The sequence below is a fragment of the Sciurus carolinensis genome, chromosome 8 (assembly GCF_902686445.1).
Source record: "Sciurus carolinensis chromosome 8, mSciCar1.2, whole genome shotgun sequence".
Taxonomy (NCBI): domain Eukaryota; kingdom Metazoa; phylum Chordata; class Mammalia; order Rodentia; family Sciuridae; genus Sciurus; species Sciurus carolinensis.
This window is the reverse complement of record NC_062220.1, coordinates 145376684-145402861: the sequence shown is the minus strand read 5'-3', so window position 1 is coordinate 145402861 and position 26178 is coordinate 145376684. Positions and strand designations below refer to the sequence as shown.

The following is a 26178-nucleotide window of genomic DNA, read 5'->3' as shown; positions in this document are numbered from 1 at the left end:
TCACCTGCCTTTGTACTTTTTCCCAGCGTTAAAGGCCACGCAGACAGAGCTGCTAGAGCTGCGTCGGAAGTACGACGAGGAGGCAGCGTCCAAGTAAGTGGCGTCCTGCTGGGGTAGCCTGCGCCCCTCTGCAGACACGCCCCTCCCTCAGACCCTGCAGACGTGCCCCTCCCTCGGAGCATCCCTGATACGCCTCTTCTTTCTGAGTCTCTGCCTGAGGGCCCCTTTCATCACCACCCTGGTCCCCACCATCTGCTGTGCCACCTGTATACCACAAGCCTAAATAACATCCTGGCACCTGGCTGGGTGGGGCTGCTGGGCAGGGCTCTCCCCTCACCCAGTTCCCCTGGAGCTGTCCCCACTCCCCACCTCCACAGTCCAACCCTTTCAGGTCACGTGACATCACCTAAACTGCTCTGGACTCAGAGATTTCTGTCATTCGTTCCATGAACATTTTTTGAGTAGCTACTGTTTATCTAGAGTTGTGCTGGGTCCCTGGGGAGAACATGACTCTGTCCTCGGTCAGAGAGGAGATGGTGATGAATGATTTGCTCAGACACTGTTGAGCACTTACTGTATGCCCGGCACCATCCTCAGCATGTGGTAAATGCTGTGAAGGGAAGCACTGGCCACAGGCAGGGAGGGCTCGCTGGGGAGGAGGCTTCCAGGGTGAGGAGATGCCCTCCAAGAATAGCAGGAAGGTGCTCCAGTCAGTGGGAACAGAAGGTCCTGTGGTGTGTGTGACGCGTGTGGTCTTTAGTTCCCAGATGCTCCCCAGGGCCCCTGGGGCCCCTACCCCATGCCAGGCAGAGGGGTTCCTGTCCTGAGCCCGGCAGCCTGGAGAGGGTGGTGCCACCATAGTCAGACACCCTGGGACCGTGGAGGAAGCCTCCCCCACACTCGGGAGCTGGGTTTGAAGCCCAGCGTGCTCTCTGGAGAGGAGAAAGGCACAGCAAGGGTCAAGGCCTGGCCAGGTCACTCTCCAGAAAGTAGGGCCCTGGGGAGGGAGGCAGGGAGGGTGCAGTGCTGAGGCCGCAGCCTGAGTTCTTTTCTTGCCCAGCCTGAGCTCTGTGGGTCAGCAGAGGGGAAGGTAGCCTCCTCGACCCCATTGCAGACGGATGCAGGTAGAGGCTGGGCCATCAGGACAAGGGGCCTGGCGGCTGCCAGAACCCCCCCTCAGGGCCTCCCTTTGTGTCTCAGGGCAGATGAAGTCGGCCTGATCATGACGAACCTGGAGAAAGCTAACCAGGTGAGCGGCCTGCTGGTGGGGTGGGGGCGCTGGCCCCGGGCAGCCGAGCACCATGTGTCACATGCCTCCAAGGGCTGGGGCCAGTGCAGGCGTGAAGATGCCCACTCAGCCAGGGTCTGTGGGCAGCTCTGCCATAGGAAAGTGGCTGTTGTCCTGGGGTGGTTGAGGGGGGCCTCTTGGAGGGGGACAGGGGCTGGGCTTTGAGTCCTCGAAGAAGGACATCCAGGCAGAGGGCAGAGCAGAGGCCCAGAGACAGGGCACTTCAGGCACAGAGCAGGGGCCTCCTGAAGAGGACACTTAGGTAGGAAGGTTGATCCCACGTCCCTGTCCCTACAGGAAACTGCCTGTAGTTTCTAGGATCTTCTTCCTCTGCCAGTTTCTAGGATCTTGTTCCAGCGGTGCTCAGTCCATTCACAAGCCCATGGATATATCAATTTCTAACTTCTTTTTAAAGTAAAAGGCCAGCCTGACCCACCCTCCCTGCTCTCAGGGACATGTTTTCCAGCTGGGTCCCTCGTGATGCTGAGACTCCATGAATCCCTCCCCCTGCCCCTGACAGGGGCACTGTTCTCTAGGAGGGGCAGGAAGCCCAAAGACAGGGCCAGGTGACAATGGTGGTGGTGACCACAGGGGCTTCCCTGAAGTGACCATTAAATGAGCCCTATTTTTATAGCCCACCTACATTTTTAGTTTAATTTTTTAAATGTGTAATTCCTTCACAAGTTCAAGACCCTGTGAAGTTACACAAGGGGACATCAGGAAATTCCAGTTGACCTCCCCTCGGCAACCTCTGCCAGTTTCTGGGATCTTCTTCCAGTGATGCTCAGTCCATTTGCAAGCCCGTGGATATATCCATTTCTAACTTCTTTTCAAAGCAAAAGTGATACACTATAAACACCTTACTTTCCCTTGGGTCAGTTGGGGGCTCCTTCCATGTCTTTAGTTGACACCTGCATACCCTGGTGCATGCTGAGTGGACACACCACCATCGACCCAGGGACAGAGGGCTTACATTTTTGGCTTTGCAAGTCACATGGTCTCTATTGCAGATAGTCAATTTTGCCACTGCAGCCGAAAAGCATAGATGACACACAGGTGGTGGAGCATGGCTGTGTTCCAATAAAACTTTATTAAGAAGTGCAGGCAGCAGGCTCTGCTCGACTGACCCCTGGCCTAACCAGGTCCCTACTGATAAACATTTATGGTATTTCCGATCTTTTCCCATCACAATCAATACTACAGTGAATGAACTTGTACAGGTATAATTTCATATATGCACAAACCAATATGTACAGTGTCTTTCTCCAAGTGGAGTTGCCCGGCAAAGGGAGCGTGCATTTATTACAGATGTAGCCACCCTCCAGGGGATTGTACCAATTACTGTCCCTCCACCAGGGCACAGAAACTCACCAGCCCTGAGTGTCCTCAAACTTTTGGATCTTTGCCAATCAGTTTTTTATCATATTTATTTATTTTGTGGTCTTGGGGATGGAACCCAGGGCCTCACACACACTAGGCAAGTACTCTACCACTGAGCTACATCCCCAGCCCTTTTTATTGTTCTTTTTTTTTTTTTTTTTTTTCCTTCACATAAGGGAGTTTATTAAGCAAACAGAGTGTCTCCCTGCAGGGTAAGAGAAAATGAGAGGAAGAGAAAGGGTGCGCGCTAGAGAGAGTGGAAAGCAAGGAGGAGAAAGAAAGCAAGTCAGGGGGAGAGAAAAGCAAGAGAGAGCTTTTTATTTTATTTATTATTTATTTGAGACAGTGTCTCACTAAGTTGGCCAGGCTGGCCTTGAACTTTGTGATCCTCCTGCCTCCCAAGCAGCTGAGATTCCCAAATGTGTGCCACCCTGCCAAGCCAGAGGGGTTTTAAAAGAGCTCTTGCCGTAGTTTGAATAGGACACAGTTTAATAATGTCCCCTTTTTTCTGAGTATTTACCTAAAACCTGCGTATTATAGAAAAATATGGAGAAGAAAATAAACATCACCATATTAGGTTTTAAAATCTATCTTTAATATCATCCTGAGTGTGGCCACAGAGATTCTGAAAACAGGAGGCACCTGGGAGCACTCACTTAATAACCACTCCACTTAGCCCTGTGGAGGCCACACCGGAAGCAGATGTCATCCTTGTGTGCCAGAGTCTCTGTCATAGGCCAGGACCCCAACCACCAATCTGCAAAGTTATGTAGGAGAGGGACCTTCTCCCAGCAGGAGAAGAAGACTATATCTCCCAGGTGCCAAGGACACGGGGCAAGGACCCTTGAAATGTACCTGCACGTCGTCAGGGGGAAATAGAACTTCCCGCTTTAGAACCCGCTTCACAACCCAGGGGATACGCTGTCACCTCCGTCTCCCACTTGAAATGCAAGCACGGAGCTGCAGATAGGAGTTTCCCTCAGGCGTTCCCTAGCTCACCAGCCCAGAGTCTGTTCCCAGGCTTCTTTCTTCTTTCCTTCTTTCCTTTGCCCCACTAGGGCACAAACCCAGAGCCTTGAGCGTGCCAGGCACGGCTGTACCACAAACCTCCACCACAGCCCAGGGTCCATCTTGTAGCCGAACCCCGAGTGCATTCATTTTCTCAGAACACCCTAACTGTGCAGAAACATAAACACACTTTCTCTACAGCCCCATGTACCCAGAACTTCTTCCCAAAACAAAATTAGCTTGAATCCTTTCTGCCACAAGGCAGGGTGCCAATAAATAAATTACAAATAAATTAAACTGTGAACATGTTATATTTGGATCTCTGTATGCACACAGTGGGCACAGCATTCTAACCATCAGGGTCCACAGTAAACATCATCACTATGACCTGCTGCACCAGCTAAAGTTACAAGTGTACCCAGAGGGCTGGGGCGTAGCTCAGTGGTAGAACACTCGCCCGGCATGCATGAGACCTGGATTCCATCCCCAGCACCGCAAAATAAAAATAAGAAACAACAGCTCTTCTGATTTTCAAGTAATGGCTCAAGTGATGTACCCCACTGACTGACAATGAAATGAACCAATTGTGGACACACTTCATGGCACCCAGCTAAGTAGTTGCCTTTACAGCTGCCATCTGACAGATAGGGAGACAGACTGGAAAGAGGAAGCCTCTTGCCCAAGGTCACCTAATCACAAAGTCCTGAAGCTAAGCTCAGATTTCTCTCCAAGGCCATAAGACTCTGTTGTTAACCTTTGGATGCTTCTCTCCAGACTCAAATTTTTGAAGAGTTAGGATCTACCATAGACCAGTTTAGGACCCTTCCGATGTTCTCCCCATTTCATGGAAGGGGAACTGAGACCAGGAAGGGAAAGCGATTTGTCCAGGGGCCTGCAGCCATTTGTGAGCTGGGGGCACACCCCTCCAGACCCACGTCTGGGACTTTTCCCACATCACGCCTTGAGAGCAGGGGAGATTGCCTTCCGCCCAGCCCAGCCCGAAGCCTCCCACAGCAGAGCCCCCCTCCCTCCTGCCCTAGTGGAAGGGAACAGCACCCCAGCACGTGCTGAGCTTCCCTCCAGCTATTCTCTGTTCCCAGCCCTGAGTTCTGTGATAGGTCTTCCCAGCTCCAGGACTGGGTCCAGGGCCAAGAAAGCAGCCACTGCTGCCTGAGATGGGGCAGGCAGAGGGGTTTACCTCCTGACCACATGTGTCCCTCCTCCTCCCCAGCGCGCTGAAGCAGCCCAGCGGGAAGTGGAGAGTCTCCGGGAACAGCTCGCCTCTGTCAACAGCTCCATCCGCCTGGCCTGCTGCTCCCCACAGGGACCCAGTGGGGTAAGGGTGGGGTCAGGGAAGTGAGGGGGAAGCAGAGGGAAAGACTGGTAGTAGTTGGTGGGTGACATTTGGCGGTTGTGTGCATTGTTGTGAAGTTGTGAGCAGGGATGTGTGGGCCTCTGTGTGCACTGCGGGCATCATGTCAGTGTGAAGGTGAACTTGATTAAACAACCCCTTCACCAGCTGAGTCACAATGTAGCCAGGGTTCTTGTAACTGTTCAAGCCCAAGCTTCCTATGCCCTTGTTTAACAGGAAGCCTTGTATCTTCCTGTGGAGGCCTCCTTCACCCCCACCTCCCAAGAATGCCAGGCGCTTTCTCAGGCCTAAGAAGGTCATTCCCAGGGCCAGGTGACCAAGCAGGGGGCAGTTGGAGCAAAGCCCAGCAGTGCAGCTTTGGTGGCTACCACCAGGTGTCACTGTTGGGTGATGGCTTTGCACCACTTGGTGTTAGAGAGACGGGTGCTCTGGCTGGCTTCCAGGCACCACCGGAACTATAGTGAGGCCACAGACGTAGCCTGAGGTGCAGAGCTCGTAGGCAGCCATTATTCCCAAAGCAGCATCTGCAGGATGGCCCAGTGGGACTTCTGCCCCAGCCACCTGTGTGAAGAGCCAGTTTTCAACCCTAATGTCCCTGTGTTAAGCCTGGCTAATCGACTTATCTCTTTCTTTCCTGCTGGTTAGTGCAGGCATTCTGGAATCATCTCCTGCCAAAGGATTTTAGTCAGAGCCACCCCATTCTGCCTTTCCGTCCCTCCCCAGAAAGCCGTGGGCTCCTGATGTGGATTGATCTGCCTTCTTTCCACATCTCTGCGTAGCAGAGGGTTGGACTCACGTTCCTTACGTAATACCAGGTCTGCTCCAGGGTGATTTGCTGCCTCTACCCCTGAAGCTGAGGCGGCTGGGTGGTTTTCGCTTCACCTGAGTCACAGGCACAAGCGCCCATGCCCCTCTTTCTGTTTGAATACTGGATAGGTCTCTGTGAACACGTGTTACTATATGTGTGTTCTCGTGGCTTCTGGGCAAGGGACCCTGTCCTTAATCTGACTGCACCTCAGTTTCCTCATCTGTGCAAGTGACATTTACTTTATAGCGTTGTTGAAAGGGTTATTTGTGAATTGCCCCAAATGGTGCTTGGCCAGAGTCTGTGCTCAGTAGATATTTGACACTCTTACTGGTGTTATTAGTGTCTTTGGTCTGTGCCCACCAGAGCACGCACCCTCTGGAGCACACACACGTCTCTGTGTCCTGGTGATATGTCCCTGTGTTTGCCTCCTTGCTGCCTGTGTGTTTTTGTGAGTGTGTGTGTGCCAGTGTGAGAATTCAGAGAGGCACATGTGTCTGTGTGTGCTGGGACTCTGTGGTGTCAGCTATGTCTGTGCCCCAGAGACAGTGTGTGTGTCCCTGTGCCTGGGTGGCTTCACTACACACAGCGAATGAATGTGAGAGAGGAAGAAGGTGCGGAGAGGATCGAGAGCGAGAGCTCACAAGGATGCCTCAGAGAGGAATTTGCCAATGGTTCTTAATTAACCCCCGTGGAACCCAGCAAATGCCTGTGCTAATCAGCCACAGGGAGCTTGGCTGGTTTGGGAGGTGAGCTTTTCTGAGCACAACGGTGGCGCTCGATGCTAATTAATTTAATGTATTAATGGCATCCGCTTCCTGTTTTAATTGGCATTTATCTCCATGGAAGAAAGCTGGGGTTGGTAGCCGTGTTTTTGTTTTTGTTTTTTTGTGCCTGTGTGTGCTTTTTTGTTTTCCTTAAATGCTTCTTAGATATATTTGTCACTGAGCCAGAGACCAACTGACTTCATGTCCCTCAAACAGCAATCACTCCACCATCCTCTGAGACCAAGAGGCCAATTCCTAAAACCAGGAGAAGCCATGGGTTATGGGGCTATCAGCAAATCAGGAGGAAGGAACCACCCACAGGGTGGCTGCAAGGTCTCCAGTCTAACCCTGAGGTCCCTTATCACCTGGGACAGGGACATTGCTCTAGGGAAGAATCGGAGGACAGAAACCCAAATCTTTGTCCAAGCCTTCCCGCCATCGCCAGCACCCAGTCCCCGCTGCACCGCGACTGCCTTTTGTGGTCGTTCCTTCTTGATAAACTTGTTAATGGAAGCGTAGCGTACAGGAGGAGAAGCGAACTTAATCACGATTCACAGTGAATCGTTCAGCGTGAACCTCCCCACACCCCATCTGGATCGACAAATCGAACATTCCTCCCTGTTGGGGTTCAGGGCGAGGAGGCCAGCCCTGTGACCCCCATCCCACACCCCTCAGCCCTCAAAGCCCACTTTTCCCCCAGGAGAAGGTGAGCTTCGCCCTGTGCTCGGGGCCTCGGCTGGAGGCTGCCCTGGCCTCCAAGGACAGGGAGATCCTGCGGCTGCTGAAGGACGCACAGCACCTCCGCAACTCTCTGCAGGAGCTGGAAGAGGCCTCCGCCAACCAGATCGCGGACCTGGAACAGCAGCTCACAGCCAAGTCCGAGGCCATAGAGGCAGGTCTTGGGGGAGACGGGCAGGCACCCCCTGCAGAAGGGCAGCCTGCATGCCTGGGGCCAAGTTCACCCTCTTTGTTTTACTTCCAGAAGCTAGAAGAAAAGCTGCAGGCACAGTCGGACTATGAGGAGATTAAAACGGAGCTGAGGTACCGTGCAGGGTGGGACTGGGGGCCACCTTCCCCCCTGCCATGCTGGCTCCTGTCTCCCCCACGTGGACACCAGGCATGTCAAAGCTTGGCCATCCTGGCTCTTTTCCCTTGTGGCCACCTTGACTGGGCGTGGTAACCAGGGGTTGACAGCTAGATAAGCACAGGCCAGCAGTGTGGGGGTCAGCTGCCGCAGCCGTCTCCAGAAACACCCCAGCCTGCTGACAAGCCTGCTGCTTCAGACCTGTGGTCACAACAGGTCAACAACATACACTTGCCCCTTGGCAGCCCCAGGGGTGGGTTCCAGGGTCACGTAAGGTACCTTATATAAACCATATAAAACAGCATAGTGTTTGCTTAGAACCTGCACACATCCTCATGTAAACTTTAGATCACTTCTAGATTTCTCGGGATACCTAATACGATGCTGACTCAGCATCCACTGGCGTGGATTCAGTGCAGATTTTAAGTTTTGGTTTTCAGAACTTTCTGGAATTCTTTTTTAATTATTTTTTTTCTTTTTTTCTTTTTTTTTTTTTTTTTAAGCAGTGCTGGAGACTGAGCCTGGGCCTTGCACATGCTAGGCAAGCACTCTACCACTGAGTGGTTTTACCAACTCAAATATTTTCTGTCCTCGGTTGATTGGAACCTTGATGCAGAGCCCACAGACACAGAGGGCCTTGTGGGTCCCTGGGTGGGATGGGGGATGGGTGTGGCTCTCCATCAGAGACAATGAGCCTCTTGCAAGGCCTTGCCTGCAGCCCAGGTGCCTGGCTGACCTCAGGCCTCTGCACTTCCTCCTGCAGCATCCTGAAAGCCATGAAGCTGGCCTCCAGCACCTGCGGCCTCCCGCAGGTAAATGTCCCTGCTGTGCCTCGGTCTTCAAGGGAGGCTGCCCGTGGGGCCTCCAGCCAACATGCCCTCTCAGCCCTGCTTCCTGTCTCCTCAGGGCATGGCCAAGCCTGATGACTCGTTGCTCATAGCAAAGGAGGCCTTCTTCCCAGCACAGAAGTTCCTTCTGGAGAAGCCCAGTCTTCTGACCAGCCCTGGTAGGAGAGCAGCAATGATGTTGGGCTGAGACGGTGTGGGGGCTGCGGGGTCTGTGGCCTTCCCTGAGCCGAGGACCACTACTTTTCTCGAAGCACTAGAGCAAGGGTGCAAGGGTGGGTGTGTGGACTGAGCGTGTGCTGTATGCCTGCTCAGCAGTGTGTCCACCCACATCCGGGCCACATCTAGGGTTGCACAGCTCAGTCCCAAGCCCTAAGAGGTTCACCCACTCCTGAGCCTTGTTGAGCAGCAGGGACTTTAACAAAGAACTCAGACAGACCCTAGGCATGCCCTGTAGTCATTGCTTGTCCCCCAAAAGCGCCTTTCTCCCCTCATGTGGCTCTGCAACCTTTTAGTCTTGTGACCTGCTCAAGACTCTGCTGCCTGTTTCCTCGTCTGTAGAATGGGGGCAATGCCGGGGTCTCCCTCGTGTGTGCTTTGGGGTCGGATGAGGTAGACCCAGGAGAGCACCTAGGACAAGGCAGACCCCCGGCTGGTGCCAGGGAAGGGGCCACCCACAGGCCGTGGGAACAAGGTGGCAGGTCCACAGAGAGCGCTGGGTGATGCTCAATGGCAGGACCAGGCTCCCAGTCCTGGCCTTGGGGATTGGGGACCAGGGACCCCAGTGGTGACGCCACTGCTGCTGGATGCCCACAGCACTTCTGCCCGCCCTCCCACCTCGGCTCCCTGAGTGCTGCTGCCCTCTCCTCTCCCGGCTCTGCCACCTGCCCCCAGTCTCCCTGCGCGTCGCGTCCCTGCTTCCCTCCCCGCCTCTCTCTGCCCAGCTCCTTTGCTCCCTGTCACCCTCCCCGTCACCGTCTCTGGCCTGTCCCTCTTGGCATTCTAGAGGAGGACTCTCCCGAGGACGACTCCATCAAGGACCCTCTGGGCACAGAGCCATCCTACCACTCCCCTCAGCAGCTGCCACCTCCACCGGGGCCTGAAGACCCTCTGTCCCCCAGCCCTGGGCAGCCCCTGCTGGGCCCCAGCCTGGGACCTGAAGGCCCACGGACTTTCTCGCTGTCCCCGTTCCCCAGCCTGGCCCCAGGGGAGAGGCTGGCCGGGGACACGTTGCTGTCCAAGCACATGATGCCCCCAGCCGCCTTCAAGGGAGAGGCGGGTGGCCTGCTGGTGTTCCCTCCAGGCTTCTATAGCACCAAGCCCCCCACAACCCCAGCCACCCCGGCCCCTGGCCCTGAGCCCCCCGGGGCCCCCGAGCCTGTGGACGGCGGGGGCAGCGCAGCAGGGGCCGGGGCAGAGGAGGAGCAGCTGGACACGGCAGAGATAGCCTTCCAGGTGAAGGAGCAGCTGCTCAAGCACAACATCGGGCAGCGGGTGTTCGGCCACTACGTGCTGGGGCTGTCGCAGGGCTCCGTCAGCGAGATCCTGGCCCGGCCCAAGCCCTGGCGCAAGCTCACGGTGAAGGGCAAGGAGCCCTTCCTCAAGATGAGGCAGTTCCTGTCGGACGAGCAGAACGTGCTGGCCCTGAGGACCATCCAGGTGCGGCAGCGAGGTGAGCGCGGCCTGTGGCCCACGTGGCACGGCCAGGCCTGGGGTCGGGGCTGGAGGCCAACCTCTCTACCTCCCTGCTGCGTGACCCAAAGCCGGGGACTGCCTCTCTGGGCCTCGGTTTACTCCTCTGTTAAAACAGAAAACACGCCCTCGCTCTCTCCTTCCCGGGGCCTGTCCAGGTGGGTGCCCCTTGGGCCCCTCTGACCCTCAGCTTACCCATCTGTGAGATGGCCTGGGTGGACACTGGGGTTTAGGTTCATCCATGTGCAGGGTCCTGGCTCTGGTCTCACAGACACCGGGTTTGGATCCTGGCTCAGCCACATCCACTGGCTGACCACTCAGCTCACCTCTGCTGCCCTGTGCCTCGGTTTCCCCTCCTGTCAGCCTCCTGGGAAGTCCCAGGGATGACAGGGGCACACAGCACTGACCACTGACCTGGCACCTAGTGACTGCTGCGGAGCCATCAGCTGAGGCGGTTGTCACCGCTGTCGTCATCGCAGTCTTTATTCATCATTACCTCCAGCCAGAGCACGCAGACCCAGCAGCAGGCTGCCACCCTCAGGGACAGCCCACCCTACTCCCCCGGCTGGACTCTCCTGCGGATCCCACCACAGCTGCCTTTTTGCCCCCCAGGCAGCATCACCCCAAGAATCCGCACACCTGAGACAGGCTCAGACGACGCCATCAAGAGCATCCTGGAGCAGGCCAAGAAGGAGATCGAGTCCCAGAAGGGGGGTAGGTACACTCTCGGCCATGGCCAAGGCCTCCAGGGCTGCTCCAAGCAGTGGGGTAGGCCTCGTCTGCCTCCCCAGATGGCCTCCCGGTAGGTCAGAACCTCCAGAGGCCAGAGGGATCTCTCTAGAGCATATACAGGGTCACGTCCCTGCTCAGATCTCACGTAGCTCCCTGCTGCCCTGGAGGTAGATCCAGCAAGACTCCAAGACTCCAAGGCCTGCAGTCCTCAGACTCCTCCTGGGCCCACTCTGCTCTCATGGTGGTCACTGCCGTGCCCTTCTTCCTGCTGTTCCCTCTACCTCTCCTGCTGTCCTTGTCTGGACACTTTTCACCTGGCCAACTCCTGCTTATACCTCATGACTCAGCTTGGAAGTCACCTCCTCCAGGGAGCCCCCCACTCCATCCAGGTGGATTGGATGCTGCCCCTTTCTTGGCATTGCCCACCCCCATTATCTATAATGCTTGGTACAGAGGAACTAGCCTAGCCACAAATCCTGGCTCTGCTGTTGATTGACCATGTGACCTTGGGCAAGTTACTTAGCCTCTCTGAGCCTCCATCTTCCTCTCTGAAGGCTGTATGAGGATCAAGTGGGATCAGGCCTGGAGGCCTGTGACTAGCACGTGGTGCTCCATCAGATCCCCACCGTTAATATTATTATTATTATTATGCCTCTCACTGCAATTCTGTGCTGCTGGTGTGGCTATACCTCCCACTGGTCTGGGGGCTTCATGTAACTAGGAATGAGTCTGCACCCCCCACCCCACCCCCACTTTCTCATGGAGCTCAGTACAGTGTGGCACATGGCCACTTGAGCCAGTCTTGCTCTCCACCCCACTTTGCAGGGTCAGCTGCCCCCTAGTGGCTACTCAGAGCAGGTGTCCCAGGCGCCTGCGGCTGAGAGTGTTTTGCAAGACCTGCCTCCTCCCATGGAGAAAGAAGGAAGAGGGGCTTGACGTGGGGCACCTGCACTGCTCCACCCTGAGACCCCCTGAGCCCTGCACTGCTCTGTGCACTGTGGTTTCTTCCTGGTCTGCTCCAGGAGCAAGAGACGCGAGGCAGAAGCGAGCAGTAAACGCTTATCACACTCCTGTGCTCTAGAAGCGGGTTGCGGATCTGGGTGAGACTTGATAGTGGGGTGACAAGAACCATGGGAAGCAAGCTAGCGATGGACTGGGTGTAGCTCAGCAGTGGAGCACTTGCTGTGCGCACCAGGCACTGGGGAAGTGTAAAAGGCAGCGTCACAGCAGAGGAAAAGGTTTGACCTAGTGGGCCAGCCAGGGGTTTTACATTCAGTTCCCAAGGTCACCACCACGCCCCTGACCACGCAAGTGCTAGGCAGAGAGCACACCAGCCTTAGTCCCCTGAGGAAACGAATATGGCTGCCTACCAGCTCAGGAGCTCTGCCTCAGGGAACTGAAGGAAAGTCCAGAATGGAGGCAGAGATTTACATACAAGCTATTCCTCTATGCTTGTTTACAACAGTGGCAAACTGGAAACAACCTAAGTGTCCAGCAGCAGGGGATCCAGGAGTAAGGCAGATAATATCCCATCAGTGGCATATGCAGCCGTTAAAGATAGAAGATTTTTTTCTGTGGTACTGGGTGTTGAACCCAGGGGCTCTCTACCACTGAGCTACACTCCCTGCCCTTTTTATGTTTTATTTTGAGACAGGGTCTCGCTAAGTTGCCCAGGCTGGCCTTGAACTTGGGATTCTCAGCCTCCAGAATCACTGGGAAGAACTTTTTTTTTTAATAATTTTTTAGTTATCAATGGACATTTATTTTATTTTGGATACAATGCTGAGAATTGAACCCAGTGTGTTAGGCAAGCCACTGAGCCCCAGCCCTGGGAAGAACTTTCTTTTTTCTTTTTTTGTAGTTGTAGATGGACAGCATGTCTTTATTTTATTTGTTTATTTTTATGTGGTGCTAATGATTGAACCCAGTGCCTCACACATACAAGGCAAGCACTCTGCCATTGAGCTACAGCCCCAGCCCAAGAACTTTTAGGAATAGGAAATCATTCAAGTTGATACTCAGTGGAGATAAACCAGGCTCTGTCCCATCTGTCTGCTGTGATCCTACGGTGCGTGCAGCATGGAAAACAGGCTCAAAGAAATATAAGAGCATATCTGATGTCACAGCCTCTGGGAGAGAAAGCAGGGGGCTTTATTTTCTCCTTAGGCTCTGCTTTCTTTTTGTGCTTTCTTGTGCTCTCCACAGAGGTGCTTATGACCTTTCCTATTGACCTTTTTTAAAATTGAGGTAAAAATCACATAATAGAAAACAAATTTTAAAGTTTATAATTTAGTGACATATAGTATATTTGTGGTGCTATGCATGTGATCATCTCCACTGAATCTCACTTAAACCCCAAGGGACAGCCCGTGCCCATGAGGCAGTGGCTCACACCCCACCCACGGGCCCTCTGCAGCCCAGGTCTACATTCTGCACCGTGGATCTGCCCATCCCGGACACTTCATGTAAATTAAACCACCCAACGGGTGGCCCTTTGTGCCTGGCTTCTCTCACTTCACATCATTCCTTCAAGGTTTTTCCAGGTTGGATAATGGATCCGTGCTGTGCTGGAGAATATCCCAAGTTTAAGGCCAGCTTAGGCAACATAGCAAGACTCTATCTCAAAATAAAAAAATAAAAGTGGGGCTGGGGTTGTGGCTCAGTGGTGGAGCGCTTGCCTAGCGTGTGTGAGGCACTGGGTTCCATCCTCAGCACCACATACAAATAAATAAATAAATAAATAAAGGTATTGTGCTTATCTACAACTGAAAATGTTTAAAATAAATAAAAAATAAAAGGGGCTAGGGATGTAGCTCAGCGACTCAGTAGTGGAGCACCGCTGGGTTCAACTCCCAGTACTGCATAAATAAATAAATAAATAACGAACATACATAGAAGGTATGTTATACTGCGTCATCTTCATCTCCTGAGACTTGCTATTTTTACTCAGTACTGTGTTCTTAAGAGTCATGCATGGGCCAGGTGGTGACACAGGCTATAATCCTTTCTGCTCAGGAGGCTGAGGCAGGAGGATTGCAGTGTAGGCAAGTTAGCAAAACTGTCTCAAAATAAAGTAAGAGGGTTGGGCAGGCAGCTCAGGCACAGCACTTTCCTAGCCTGTTCCAGGCCCTGGGAACAATCCCCCGCACCACCAAAAAAATAAAAAATAAAAGATTTACACATGTTTTTGCAGGGTGGGTGCCTTTATTGCTGCTGCATGGTGTGACCATGCCATTATTTATTTTCCATTCTTCAGTCCAGGGGCATTTGGGTTTGTGCCCCTGATTTGCTATAGAATGCCAAAGCAACATGTGCCACGGAGTCTTCCTGCTCTTTGAACATGTGCATAGTTGGATCATAGCATATGTGAAAGACAGGTCTCTTTTGTGTTACGATCCTTGTGGGCACTTTCTCCACATATGCTAAAATCTGTCACCCTTGACTTTTGTTTGTTTTGTGGTGCTGGGAGAAACCTAGCACTCAGTCACATCCCAGCTGTCAACCTGGTTTTGTTTTTTTTGTAGTTGTCAATGGACCTTTATTTTACTTATTTATATGCGGTGCTTAGAATCAAACCCAGAACCTCACATGCTAGGCAAGCGCTGTACCACGGAGCCACAACCCTGGCCCTGTCAACCTGATTTTTAATGACTGCCTGATAGCCTGTCATACAGGTGGACCATACCTTGCTTACCTAATCCCCAGCTGCTGAGCAGAGGGTGGCCCCACGTGTTTATGGTATGAATGAACTGAGCCCTGATGATGGGCCCCGGGCTGCCCTGCCCTCCTCCCCGCAGGCGAACCCAAGACTTCGGCAGCCCCGTTGAGCATCACCAACGGCACAGCCTCCACCAGCACCTCAGAAGACGCCATCAAGAACATCCTGGAGCAAGCTCGCCGTGAGATGCAGGCCCAGCAGCAGGCCCTGCTGGAAATGGAGGCCGGACCCCGGGGCCGCACGGTGCCCCCATCTCCCCCAGAGCGGCCCTCGCTGGCGGCTGTGAGCCAGAACGGGGCCCCGGCCTATGTCAAGCAGGAAGACGGCACTGGAGGCGGAAGTGGGGGGACCAGCAGCAGTGCCACACAGACGTCCCTCACGGTCCTGTCCCCCGCGGCCTTCGTGCAGAGCATCATCCGGAAGGTTAAGTCGGAGATTGGCGATGCCGGCTACTTCGATCACCACTGGGCCTCCGACCGCGGCCTGCTCAGCCGCCCCTACGCCTCTGTCTCGCCCTCGCTGTCCTCCTCCTCCAGCTACTCTGGCCAACCCAACGGGCGGGCCTGGCCCCGCGGAGACGAGGCCCCCGCTGCCCCTGAGGACGAGGCAGCTGGGGGCGAGGACGAGTCCCCCAGGGTCAGCGAACTGAAGGCAGAAGGGGGCGCACCCGAGGTGGGCAGTGGCGGGCGGCTGGCCTACTACCCAGCCTATGTGCCCCGCACCCTGAAGCCCACCGTGCCACCGCTGACGCCAGAGCAGTACGAGCTGTACATGTACCGTGAGGTGGACACGCTGGAGCTGACGCGCCAGGTCAAGGAGAAGCTGGCCAAGAACGGGATCTGCCAGAGGATCTTTGGGGAGAAGGTGAAGGCCCTGGGCCCGGGAGGGAGAGCCTCTCAGGCCTCGGCCCCAGGCTCTGGTCCACAAGGCGGCCTGAGAGCAGGATTCCAGCCCCAGCAGAACTCACACGCCCACAAGCTTAGCCCTCTGTCCAGGACCCAGCTGTCCCTGGGCTCACTGAAGGAGGGCCGGGGCACTGCTGTGGGCAGTCCTGTGGTCGCTGAAACAGTGCGACTTTTCCCAGGCCACCAGAATCCACCCCCTCCCCTCCCCCAAGGCCCTCTGCACCTCCTGTGGCCCAGCCGGTGAAGGGTTAAGGCTCAGACAGCCAGGGTCTCCAGGGTCCTGGTTGATGTGTCCCTGCAGTGCCAGCAAGCTCAAAGGAGGGAGAGGTGACCTAAGAGGGAGGCACAGGAAGGCCTGGGTGGGGGCACTTCTCAGGAAAGTGGGGGCACCGTGCAGGCACCCAGCAGGCCCCTAGAGATGCACCCAAGGCCTTGGGGACAGCCCGGGAGGGCAGTGTCCAGGGCCTGCTGACCTGCCCTGCCCGCCTTGCCCACCACAGGTGCTGGGCCTGTCGCAGGGCAGCGTGAGTGATATGCTGTCCCGGCCGAAGCCATGGAGCAAGCTAACGCAGAAGGGGCGGGAGCCCTTCATCCGCATGCAGCTGTGGCTCTCAGACCAGCTGGGCCAGGCCGTGGGCCAGCAGCCCAGTGCCTCCCAAGGTGAGTGTAGGCCCTCTTGGGGCACTGGTGGCCCCAAGGCGGCAGGGCCACCACACTAACCTCTTGCCCCACCCCGACTGCACCCTGAGACTACATGTGCTTCTGGCGGCCTCCCTGTCCCTCCTCTTCCCCCCAGAACTGTGCTCCTCCACCCATGTGAGGCTCCGAGCCTGCCTTACCCCTCTAGGGGTGCGGGGTGCCCAGCGCTGGAACAGGCAGAGAATATTTCACCTGCCACGCCCACCCTCCCCTCTGAGTCCAGAATGGCTGTTGACCTCGGCTCTTCCTGGAAGACCCAGCGCGCGGCCTCAGGGTCCTCAGCACAGGGTCTCGGCCCCTCCCCAGCTCCCTCATGACGTAGGGGAGAGTCCGAACCTTGCGGGGCAGGAAAGCGAGGCTGAGAGTTGCCCCAAGTCGGCCCAGGAGTGCGGAGCGAGCTCCCTCCTGCCCTGATGGCCAGAGGGCTGGTCTGCTGGGCCCGGGTCAGTGGCCCACCCAGGACCTGCACTGGGATGAGGGCACGTGGCTACAGGATGGGACAGCCGCCTTGCCCACTGAGCTCAGCCTCAGCCTCCCCGCCTGTAAGTGGGGACCAGTCGACAGGACGAGACCATGGCTTAGGTTCCTCTCCACAGGAACGCAGACTAGAAACAATGTCACGTGCCAAGAGCCCAAGTTCCAGGTGACTGCTTATTACTTCAGCTGGGAAGACCCGCAGGACAGGAGCACACCTGAGCACACGGAGGCAGCCCCACACTGGGCAGGCCGGGGCAGGAGGAGGCAGGGAGCAAGGGTTTGGGCAGAACTGTTGCTTTTTTACGTTTTTCAAACAAGAAGGGAGGGCTGGGGCTGTCACTCAGCGGTAGAGAGCCTCCCTGGCACGCACGAGTCCCAGCCTCCATCCGGCACCAACACAAACTAACCTCCGCGTGTCCGCGGGTGCCAGGGACATCTTTTCATCACGGTATCGCCGTGTGCGCATGTGGTGCTGAATGGAACCCGAGGCTCGGCCTGCTGCGCAGGTGCTCCCGAGCCACGTCCCCAGCCCTGTGTTACCTGCGGTTGCTGCAGGGCTCCACCGGTTTTATTCCGCTGTTCTCTGGTGGTCCATCTTGCGGATCACTGCCCACTTCCTTCCGTTGTGGTTTAACCCTTCACTGGACCCTCCTAATGTACAGAAGAGCCAGGCAGAGCCGTGAGCTGCCTGCACACTCCACCAGGCAGCCCCACCACAGGCCGCGTGCGCACTTTCTGTTTACTTAGGAGTTCATTGGCTCACCCCTGACGCCTGAGCAAGTGCTGTTGTCCCCAGGACTCCCAGGGATGCCAAAGTGCAGAGGTGCCAAGTCCCACATGTGAAATGCTGACGTGTTCCCATACACCCTTGTACAGCCTCTCCTGTGCTTGAAATCACCCCTAGGTGACCTGCAGTACCTGATGCAATGCAGTGAATATGGAATTGTATCAGTTAGGGCCTCGTGACAAAGTCTGTGCTTGCTCAGTGTAGACACAACTTTTTTTTTTTAGGGTGGGGGTATCAGGGATTGAACTCAGGGACACTCAACCACTGAGCCACATCCCCAGCCCTATTTTGTATTTTATTTAGAAACGGTCTCACTGAGCTGCTTCGCACCTCGCCTGCTGCTGAGGCTGGCTTTGAACTCAAGATCCTCCTGCCTCAGCCTCCTGAGCCTGAGGCAGGCACCACCACATCAGGCAGTTAGACACAACATTTTTAAAAAATATTTTTGATCAGTATTGGTTGAATCCACAGATGCCAAACCCAAGGACATTAGAAGCTAACTGTATTTCCAAAAAAATAGAGAAATGAAACTTTACACTGGGCATCAGTGGCACATAATCAGTGGCCTGTAATCACAGTGTCTGGGGAGGCTGAGGCAGGAGGATCAGGCCAACCTTGGGAACTTAGCAAGATCTTGTCTCAAATGAAATTTTAAAAGGTCTGTGGATGTAGCTCAGTGGCAAAGCACCCCAGGTTCAGTCCCTGTACTGAGAGGGAAAAAATGAAACTTTACCATGATTCATGGTACATAACTGACCATTCATAATTGAGTTTCTCCACTTGTTCCTATCATATTATTTATATGTATATGTAAATGTGTCATATGTGTGTGTGTCATATAAGTATAAATTTTAAACCACACACACACACACACACACACACACACACTTCCCCTTTCCAGGATTAAGTTCAGGGTCACTTGTATTTAGTTGTCATGTTCTGTCATCTGGACAGTTCGGCCTCTTTCTTTGGCAGTGTGACATTGCTAAAGGCTGGAGGCCAGGCACCTTGGGACCATCTGAGTTTGGGTGTCTCCTGGCTGTTAGGTCGAGGCCCCGTGCATAGTGTGAGTCTCCCAGAAGTGACGCTGCGTCCCTCGCAGTGTGCCAGGTGGGGGCACAGTGGCTGCTGCCTCTGGAAACTTGGTTTCGGGGTGTCCCTAGAACCTCGCCTCTGTGAGGTGGTTCTTCTCCCTTTGTACTTAATACTGTGGGGAGATGCTGGGACACCTGGTGAGCATCCTACGGAGGCCCCCTTGGGACACAGTTGGTTGGTGGCAAAATGGCTTATTGCCCAGCTCGAGCCTGCCCAGGCGGTGTGTGTGCATGCCAGATGACAGTGACTGCCTCTGTCTCTTTGTGGCCCACAGCCAGCCCTCCCGAGCTGCGGTCCTCACCATCACCACCCCCAAGCCCCACAGAGCCTGAGAAGAGCTCCCAGGAGTCCTTGAGCCTGTCGCTGGAGAGCAGCAAGGAGAACCAGCAGCCGGACGGCCGCTCTGGCTCCTCACTAGGTGGGAAGATGCACGCAGGCAGCCAGGCCGCCGGAGGCATCCAGGAGATTGTGGCCATGTCCCCTGAGCTGGACACTTACTCCATCACCAAGAGGGTCAAGGAGGTCCTCACAGACAACAACCTAGGTACGGGTGGCTGGAATCAGGGTTGCTGCCCCCTGCCCTGGGTGGCCTCAAGAAGAAGTGTCCACGGTGAGAACCTAGGGTCTTAGGCCAGCTGGAGGTACTGCCAGCCCTGGGCATGCAGGACCCCACTCCAGGCCTCTCGACTGACCTGTGTCCCTGCAGCAGGTGAAGGCAGGTCTAAACCACCTGGAATTCTTAGCCCGCACTCCAGAAAACTTTCTTCGGGGGTTCAAAGAACCAAGTCGCCGTGAGACTCTAGCATGGTCCTCAGCCAGGGCCAAAACTTGCGATCTGGGGCACGAGACAGGGAAATCCATTCTAGGGATCTTTCCTTTCCGGAATCACACACTCTTCTGTGTCTTAGATGCACATTATACACCCCCCTCCCCGAGGAATATCTGTAAACCCCAAGTTTTCCACTACACTTCCTGTTATGAAAATAGGTCTTATTCATCGCTTTAAAATGCCAAATGGTACATTTATAAAAATAAGTTAAAAAGTAAACACTTGGGCACAGTGGCACACACATAGAATCCCAGCAGCTCAGGAGGCTGAGGCAGGAGGATTACAAGTTCAAAGCCAGCCTCAGCAACTTAGCAAGGTGCTAAGCAACTTAGACACTGTCTCTAAATAAAATATAAAAAGGACTGGGGAGGCAAATAAATAAATAAAATAAAGGTATTGTGTCCATCCACAACTAAAAAAATTTTTTTTCCAAAGGTGGGAGCTGGGGATATGGCTCAGTGGTTAAGCACCCCCAGGTTCCTCCCTAGTACTGGGAAAAAAACTAAATAAGTAAGGGCCACAGGTGGTGTGCAGAGGTGGATTGTGAGCCTGGCCTGCACAGGCCATGGGTTCAGAGCTCAGCACCTCACACAGGAAAGTCAGCCAGTGTGCACCTTTATGCTGTATCCCAGGGGTGGGGTTGCTGGACCAGAGGACGATCCCCCATCAGACGTCACTGGGTGAGAGGCCTCAGGTCTCAGGCCTCCCTCCTGAGTGAGTGGAGACAGCATGGCTTGGCCTGTGGCTCTGCCTATTCCTGCCTCTCCTGGAAGCAGGTCTCTGCCCAGCCTCCAGTAACAGGCTCCCTTCCTCCCCTGTCCCCAGGGCAGCGGCTGTTTGGAGAGAGCATCCTGGGCCTGACCCAGGGTTCCGTGTCTGACCTGCTGTCCCGGCCCAAACCCTGGCACAAGCTGAGCCTGAAGGGGAGGGAGCCCTTTGTCCGCATGCAGCTATGGCTCAGTGACCCCCACAACGTGGACAAGCTGAGGGACATGAAGAAGCTGGAGAAGAAAGGTAAGAGCTGGGCAGGGGCGGCCCCAGGGGGGCTGGCCTGTCTCCCTTTGGAGCCTGCCTGGCTACACCCAGATAAGCCCAGGCTTAGCCTGGGGGGAACCGACATGAAACGTACAGTCCCAAAGGACAGCACGGTGGGCGCACCTGAGCCTCGGCCTCTCCCGGGAAACCCTGCCCGGGCTCCTGGCGCCCTCGCCGCAGCTGCTCCAGGGCACTCGCCAGCCCCGGCAGCCTTCCCCAGCACTCCCGGCCCTGCCTCCGCTCCCTGCGCTGCCCCTTGCCCACACGGAACCCACCCAGCAAAAAAGAAGAGTAGACCAGAGTCTCCAGCCCCCTTAGAGGGCACACCCCAGTGACCTGGAGGCCTCCCACCAGGCCCCACCGTTAAAGAGCCCACCGCTTCCCGTAGCGCCCAGCTGAGCTGAGCTGAGCTGAGCCTTTAACACGCAGGCCTTGGGGACGTTCCAGACGCAAACTACAGCAGTGCCCTTTTCGTTGGGTTGGGTTGGGTTTGGTTTTTTTGCATTTTGACAACTGGGGGTCCAGGTGCAGCCGGCAGTAAGGGGGTTCACTTAGACTGCTCTGAAACTCAGTGAGGCCTCACAACCTCCTGTGTGCGAGGCGTCCTGCTAAGCCTTCTGCTCAGGTGACCTGACTTTAGCAACCAGTGCGACTGGGGTCCGACCTGCTCAGGCCAGCATCTCCGCGGAGAGGTGGGGAGGAGGTGGACAAATCAGGATAAGTCGCAGGACACCAGGTGGGCAGGTCGCAGAGTTCACAGCTCAAAGGGCTCTGAGCAGGGCTGGCTGATCGCTGCTGTCCCTGGGGGACTGACAGCCGTGGCAGTGGCCCCTCAGCCTGCCTCCCTCCCCGCCCAGCCTACCTGAAACGCCGTTACGGCCTCATCAGCACTGGCTCCGACAGTGAGTCTCCAGCCGCACGCTCCGAGTGCCCCAGCCCCTGCCTGCAGCCCCAGGACCCGAGCCTCCCGCAGATGAAGAAGCCCCGCGTGGTGCTGGCGCCCGAGGAGAAGGAGGCGCTGAGGAAGGCTTACCAGCTGGAGCCCTACCCCTCCCAGCAGACCATCGAGCTGCTGTCCTTCCAGCTCAACCTGAAGACCAACACCGTCATCAACTGGTTCCACAACTACAGGTGGGACCCTGGGCAGACAGGGCTGGGGCAGACCCCTCCCAACGCCAGGGCCTCTGTGGGCCGGGGAGATCATGACCCAGTGCGCCCGAGTAGAGTCCAACTCTGTCCCTCCAACTGCGGGACCCTGGGCATTCACTTGCCTCCCCTCAGCCTCAGTCTTCTGACCTGTACAATAGGGACAGTAGCAACATCCGTCACAGCATTGTCCTGAGACTGGCCCAGCATGCTTGCGGGACAAACCTGGAGCATAGTTAGTGGCAGACACGTATTGATGTCGTCACCATCACTGCCGTTACCATCCCACCCACCTTGCTCTGCGTCCGCCCCCAAGAAGGCACGGGGAACGGGACTTGGGGCCCAGGCCTGAGACGCTCTTGCAACCCACTGGACTCAGGTCCTTCCGCTCTGAGGCTGAAGGAAGTCCCCTGGTCCCTTCTTGGGGCCACCTGCTTGGAGTCCTTGGGGTGGAGCTTCCTCTTCTGCAGTCACCTCTCTCCACACCCTTCACACTCACCAGCCCCTGCTCTTGGGAGTCACTGACCTCTAGGAGACGGGACTTTTTGGGGGGTCATTCCCAAGCTGGCTCCACAGAGACTGCAGAGGGTCTTCCTGAGCCCAGGAAGAGACCCTGGGAGCAGGCTTGTGGCGGGATTGCAGGGGCCCCTAAGCAAAAAGCATCATCAGTGCCCGTGTGGTGCCAGAGTGAGTCCATTCATTCATTCCATAGGCAGAGAGGTCTCGTCTCCCCAGGGAAGAAGGAGAAAAAGGAGATGGGGAGGGGCATTCGGTCTCAGCCTGGACTTTGGCATCGCACAGACCTGGGCCCAAGGCCTAACGTGGCTGTGTGGCCTTGGCAAGTCACTTTACCTCTCTGAGTCTTGTCCTTATTTTACAGATGAGGAACCTACTACCTACCCCACAATACTTAATTATGGTCAAATGAAATAACTTTGGGTAGAAACATGTTAAATATTGCTTATTATCTGACTCAGACCAGAGCCTGCCAAGTAATGAATGACATAGGTCCTTACAGACTTCTCCCGCTCCTTCCTTCCCTAAGTGATGTGGGAACATCTTCTCCCCTCCGATTCCCATGGGACTGAGCACCCATCACTGCCCAGCATGACCAGGACTGGAAACAGGGTCAAAGCCATCCTGCCCTCAGGAGCTTATGACCATGAACCCAATCACTTTACTACAACCCAATAAATGCTGTAGGAAAAGGAGGAATCAAGGACACAGGGAAAGGGAACTCTTCCTGGGAAATACTTTATAAGAAGAAGTAATTGAACTGGGTTCTGAAGGAAGAATAGGAGTCCGCACCAAGGAACAAATTCTACTCCTAAAAGAAATAAGTCTCAGAGTTACTGTTGCAGGAGAACAGAGTATTTCATCTGGTAGATGTTTGTTGAGCACCTACTCTGTACCAGGCACTGCAGAGAACTAGACAGAGTTCTTGCCCTCAGCATCTTCCAGGCCAGCAGGTGCTCACATTAACATATCATAAAGTGCAGTGAACTCTGGGAAAGGTGTACAACAGGACGTTGAGAAAAATCACAGAGGAGGCCCTGCTTTAGATCTAGGAGTCCCCAGGGCCACTGGTAGGGCCGAAGTGCTGCTCATGCAGACTGAGTCCAGAGTTCAGGGGTCCCCTGTCCAGCCCCAGGCTCACCACCCTCTCTGCCCCAGGTCCCGGATGCGCCGGGAGATGTTGGTGGAGGGAACCCAGGACGAGCCAGACCTTGACCCAAGTGGGGGTCCTGGCGTCCTACCACCTGGCCACTCTCAGCCGGATCCTGCTCTGCAGAGCCCCGACTCAGAAGCTGAGGATCAGAAGCCCACCGTGAAGGAACTGGAGCTTCAGGGGGGCTCTGAGGAGAGCACCATGCCCCTGACTGCCCCCGACAGGGCCCACGTGAGGATCAAGCAGGAGCAGAGTGAGGAGGAGGTGGGCAGCCAGCCCCAGGACCCAGGGGAGCCAGAGGAAGGCCAGCGTCCCCCCAAGGAGGAGCACCCTGACTCTCTGAGTAATGACGGACTCCCCACAGTGGCCCCAGAGCCCCTTCTTTCAGACGGAAACACCTCAGACTGCACCTCGCTACATCCCCCCCAGGAGGGTGAGGCTGAGGGGCGGCTTCACTCGGACCCTCTAAGTTTTAAGTCAGCCTCGGAGTCCTCACGCTGCAGCCTGGAGGTGTCACTGAACTCGCCCTCAGCCGCCTCCTCTCCGGGCCTCATGATGTCCGTGTCACCTGTCCCCTCCTCCTCTGCCCCCATCTCCCCATCCCCACCCGGCGCCCTCCATGCCAAAGTGCCGAGTGCCAGCCCCACTGCTGACTCAGCTGGGGCCCTGCACCCCAGCACCAAGGTGAACCCCAATCTGCAGCGGCGGCACGAGAAGATGGCCAACTTGAACAGCATCATCTACCGGCTAGAGAGGGCCGCTAACCGGGAGGAGGCCCTGGAGTGGGAATTCTGAAGGCGGGTGAGGGGGTGCCCGGCCCCCTTCCTCCTGTCCCAGGTGGGGCAGGGCCGAGGGGGGCACGCGGCCACCCGAGCGTGGACAGCAGTGTTATGCCATTTACGTTTTTTGTTGTGATCCTATTCCCTGCAGTTGCGAGTGGGCAGGTGGGCGGATGCCAGGGCCTGGTCCTCGTCCTTTGGGCCTCCCTGCAGCGGGCCGCTTAGCAGCCTGCGGTTCTTCCCCACCCCGGCCCCCTGCAAGAGGCAGGAGCAAAACAGCGCCTCATTTTCACCTGAGAACTCCAAACTTTTAGAAAAATAAAGAAATATTTATAGACCTCTTTTAGATATTTTAATAAAGGATCCTTTGGAATTTATTCCCAGCCAATGCTGTTTTGATATTACAGAGAGTTATGAAATCAGGATACTGTCACAACTATTGCGAAGTATACACGGAGTTGTGTCGTTTTTTGCCACTAGATGAGATTAAAAGAAGACGATTGTTCAAAGCCATCACTAAACACTAAAGACTGACCAAATCTCTACAGCCTTTGACCACGGTTTCCCCGCCTGTCTGTGAGACAGGCACGTTGCCCTTGCCCGTCCAGAAGCCGTGCTGAAGGGAGAAAGTCCAGAAGACTCTAAAGGAAAACCTCGATCCGTTGAGGACGTGTTCCCTCCTGGTGGTCTTTCTGCAACCCTGATAACACAGATTGTCCCGTGCTGTCGTAAATGTCGTAGGAGATGCGGGCCCTGGCCCAGCGTCCTAGACGAGAGGTAGCCCGGCACAGCAAACTGTCACGCGCCCCAGTTAGAAACCATCTTGCCCGTCTGCAGACAAGATGTTTCCAGATCCTTCCGAAGGCTGGGTGTCAGGGCAGGTGCTCAAAGGGTGGTGCTTGCGCCAGAGCGACCCAGTTCCCAGCCTGAACCATGGCACACCCAGCAAGTCTCCCCAGGGGGCATTCCAGAGGCTGGCTGCCATCTTCCCTCCTGTGCTTTAGAGGGACAGTGCACTCATCCCACTCGCAGTGAAGCCCAGAAACCAGCGCCAAAAAGTGGGCTCATCAAACGAGACCCCTGTGCCCCGTCACCACCTCCTCAAGTTGACCCCAGTGCTTCCCCTGGAGGCTGAGTTCACAACAGCACGTCCACAAACCCCGGTTGCCACGTCCCCCCTTCTTTCCAGCACATGGCCACAGGGGAGCAAAGACAGCCCGCGACTCGGAGGAGCACTTTCTCCAGCGTTTCCTCTCGCGCCTGGGAGGGCGCCCCGCTGGGAGGTGGCAGCACGCTGCGTGCTTAAGCTCTACTTTTTATTTCTTTACGTTTTCAAACTGTGGCAAGGCCGAATTGGGCGACTCCGCGGAACGATAACGAGAAGGTGACTAACTGGAGCCAGTCCAGTGCAGGGGGAGAGATGGCGGACAGCTGTGGTGAGCATTTCGAGACCACAGGCAAAACCCAGCGACCAGAAAGGGACACACAAAGACCGTCTCAAACCCCAACTCTCGTGCACCCAGCCCGGCTGCAGCCTCCACGCCAGTCAGCGTCAGCACACCCGAAGGAGGCCTCGTCCTCCGCACCACAGGCTATGCACTGAAGAGTTTTCCACTGTATACATTTTTATCCAGATGAAGGTATTTTTATATTTTGACAATAGGAAACAGTGACCAATTTTCAGAGTACTCCAGTCTGGAACAAACGGAACATCTTTTAGCCGCCACCGCCCTGCTGCATTAAACACCGGGGAAACACCACTTTTTACTCTCGAAACCAACACGACGTTGAAATCCAGGACTCCAACCTTAAAGGACTCACGTTGGCTTTAGTGTGACAGGATTTGATGAAGCACTTAGTCTAGTCTTTTGAACACAGAAATCCTGTTGTACTTAAAGCTGGCAGACCCGTGAACAGCTTCGTCCGTTTCATGTCCTGCAATGGTAAAACAACAACAACAACAACAACAAATACACAGAACCCACAAAACTGTTTCTATGAGAGATCGATGAACTTTGTTTAAAATTTTAAAAAAAAGGAACACATTCTGTAAACGAGTCGCTAAA

At 55.3% G+C, this 26178-nt stretch overlaps 1 protein-coding gene across 2 annotated transcripts in view; it reads left to right on the top strand.

Moving 5' to 3' along the window:
* The window catches only part of Cux2 (cut like homeobox 2), a 228041-nt gene extending 201863 nt beyond the window's left edge, over positions 1 to 26178 (top strand). The window contains exons 8-22 of one of the 2 annotated variants that reach the window (XM_047562628.1): positions 27 to 93; positions 1201 to 1249; positions 4908 to 5012; positions 7321 to 7512; positions 7603 to 7661; positions 8468 to 8516; positions 8611 to 8710; positions 9556 to 10221; positions 10854 to 10955; positions 14771 to 15555; positions 16097 to 16256; positions 18929 to 19198; positions 20309 to 20497; positions 21376 to 21649; positions 23339 to 26178. In XM_047562628.1, coding sequence (XP_047418584.1) covers positions 27 to 93; positions 1201 to 1249; positions 4908 to 5012; positions 7321 to 7512; positions 7603 to 7661; positions 8468 to 8516; positions 8611 to 8710; positions 9556 to 10221; positions 10854 to 10955; positions 14771 to 15555; positions 16097 to 16256; positions 18929 to 19198; positions 20309 to 20497; positions 21376 to 21649; positions 23339 to 24128 — 3857 coding nt within the window. In that variant the 3' untranslated portion in view covers positions 24129 to 26178. Of the gene's footprint in view, positions 1 to 26; positions 94 to 1200; positions 1250 to 4907; positions 5013 to 7320; positions 7513 to 7602; positions 7662 to 8467; positions 8517 to 8589; positions 8711 to 9555; positions 10222 to 10853; positions 10956 to 14770; positions 15556 to 16096; positions 16257 to 18928; positions 19199 to 20308; positions 20498 to 21375; positions 21650 to 23338 lie in introns of both variants that reach the window. The other variant, XM_047562627.1, reaches the window with a different exon arrangement.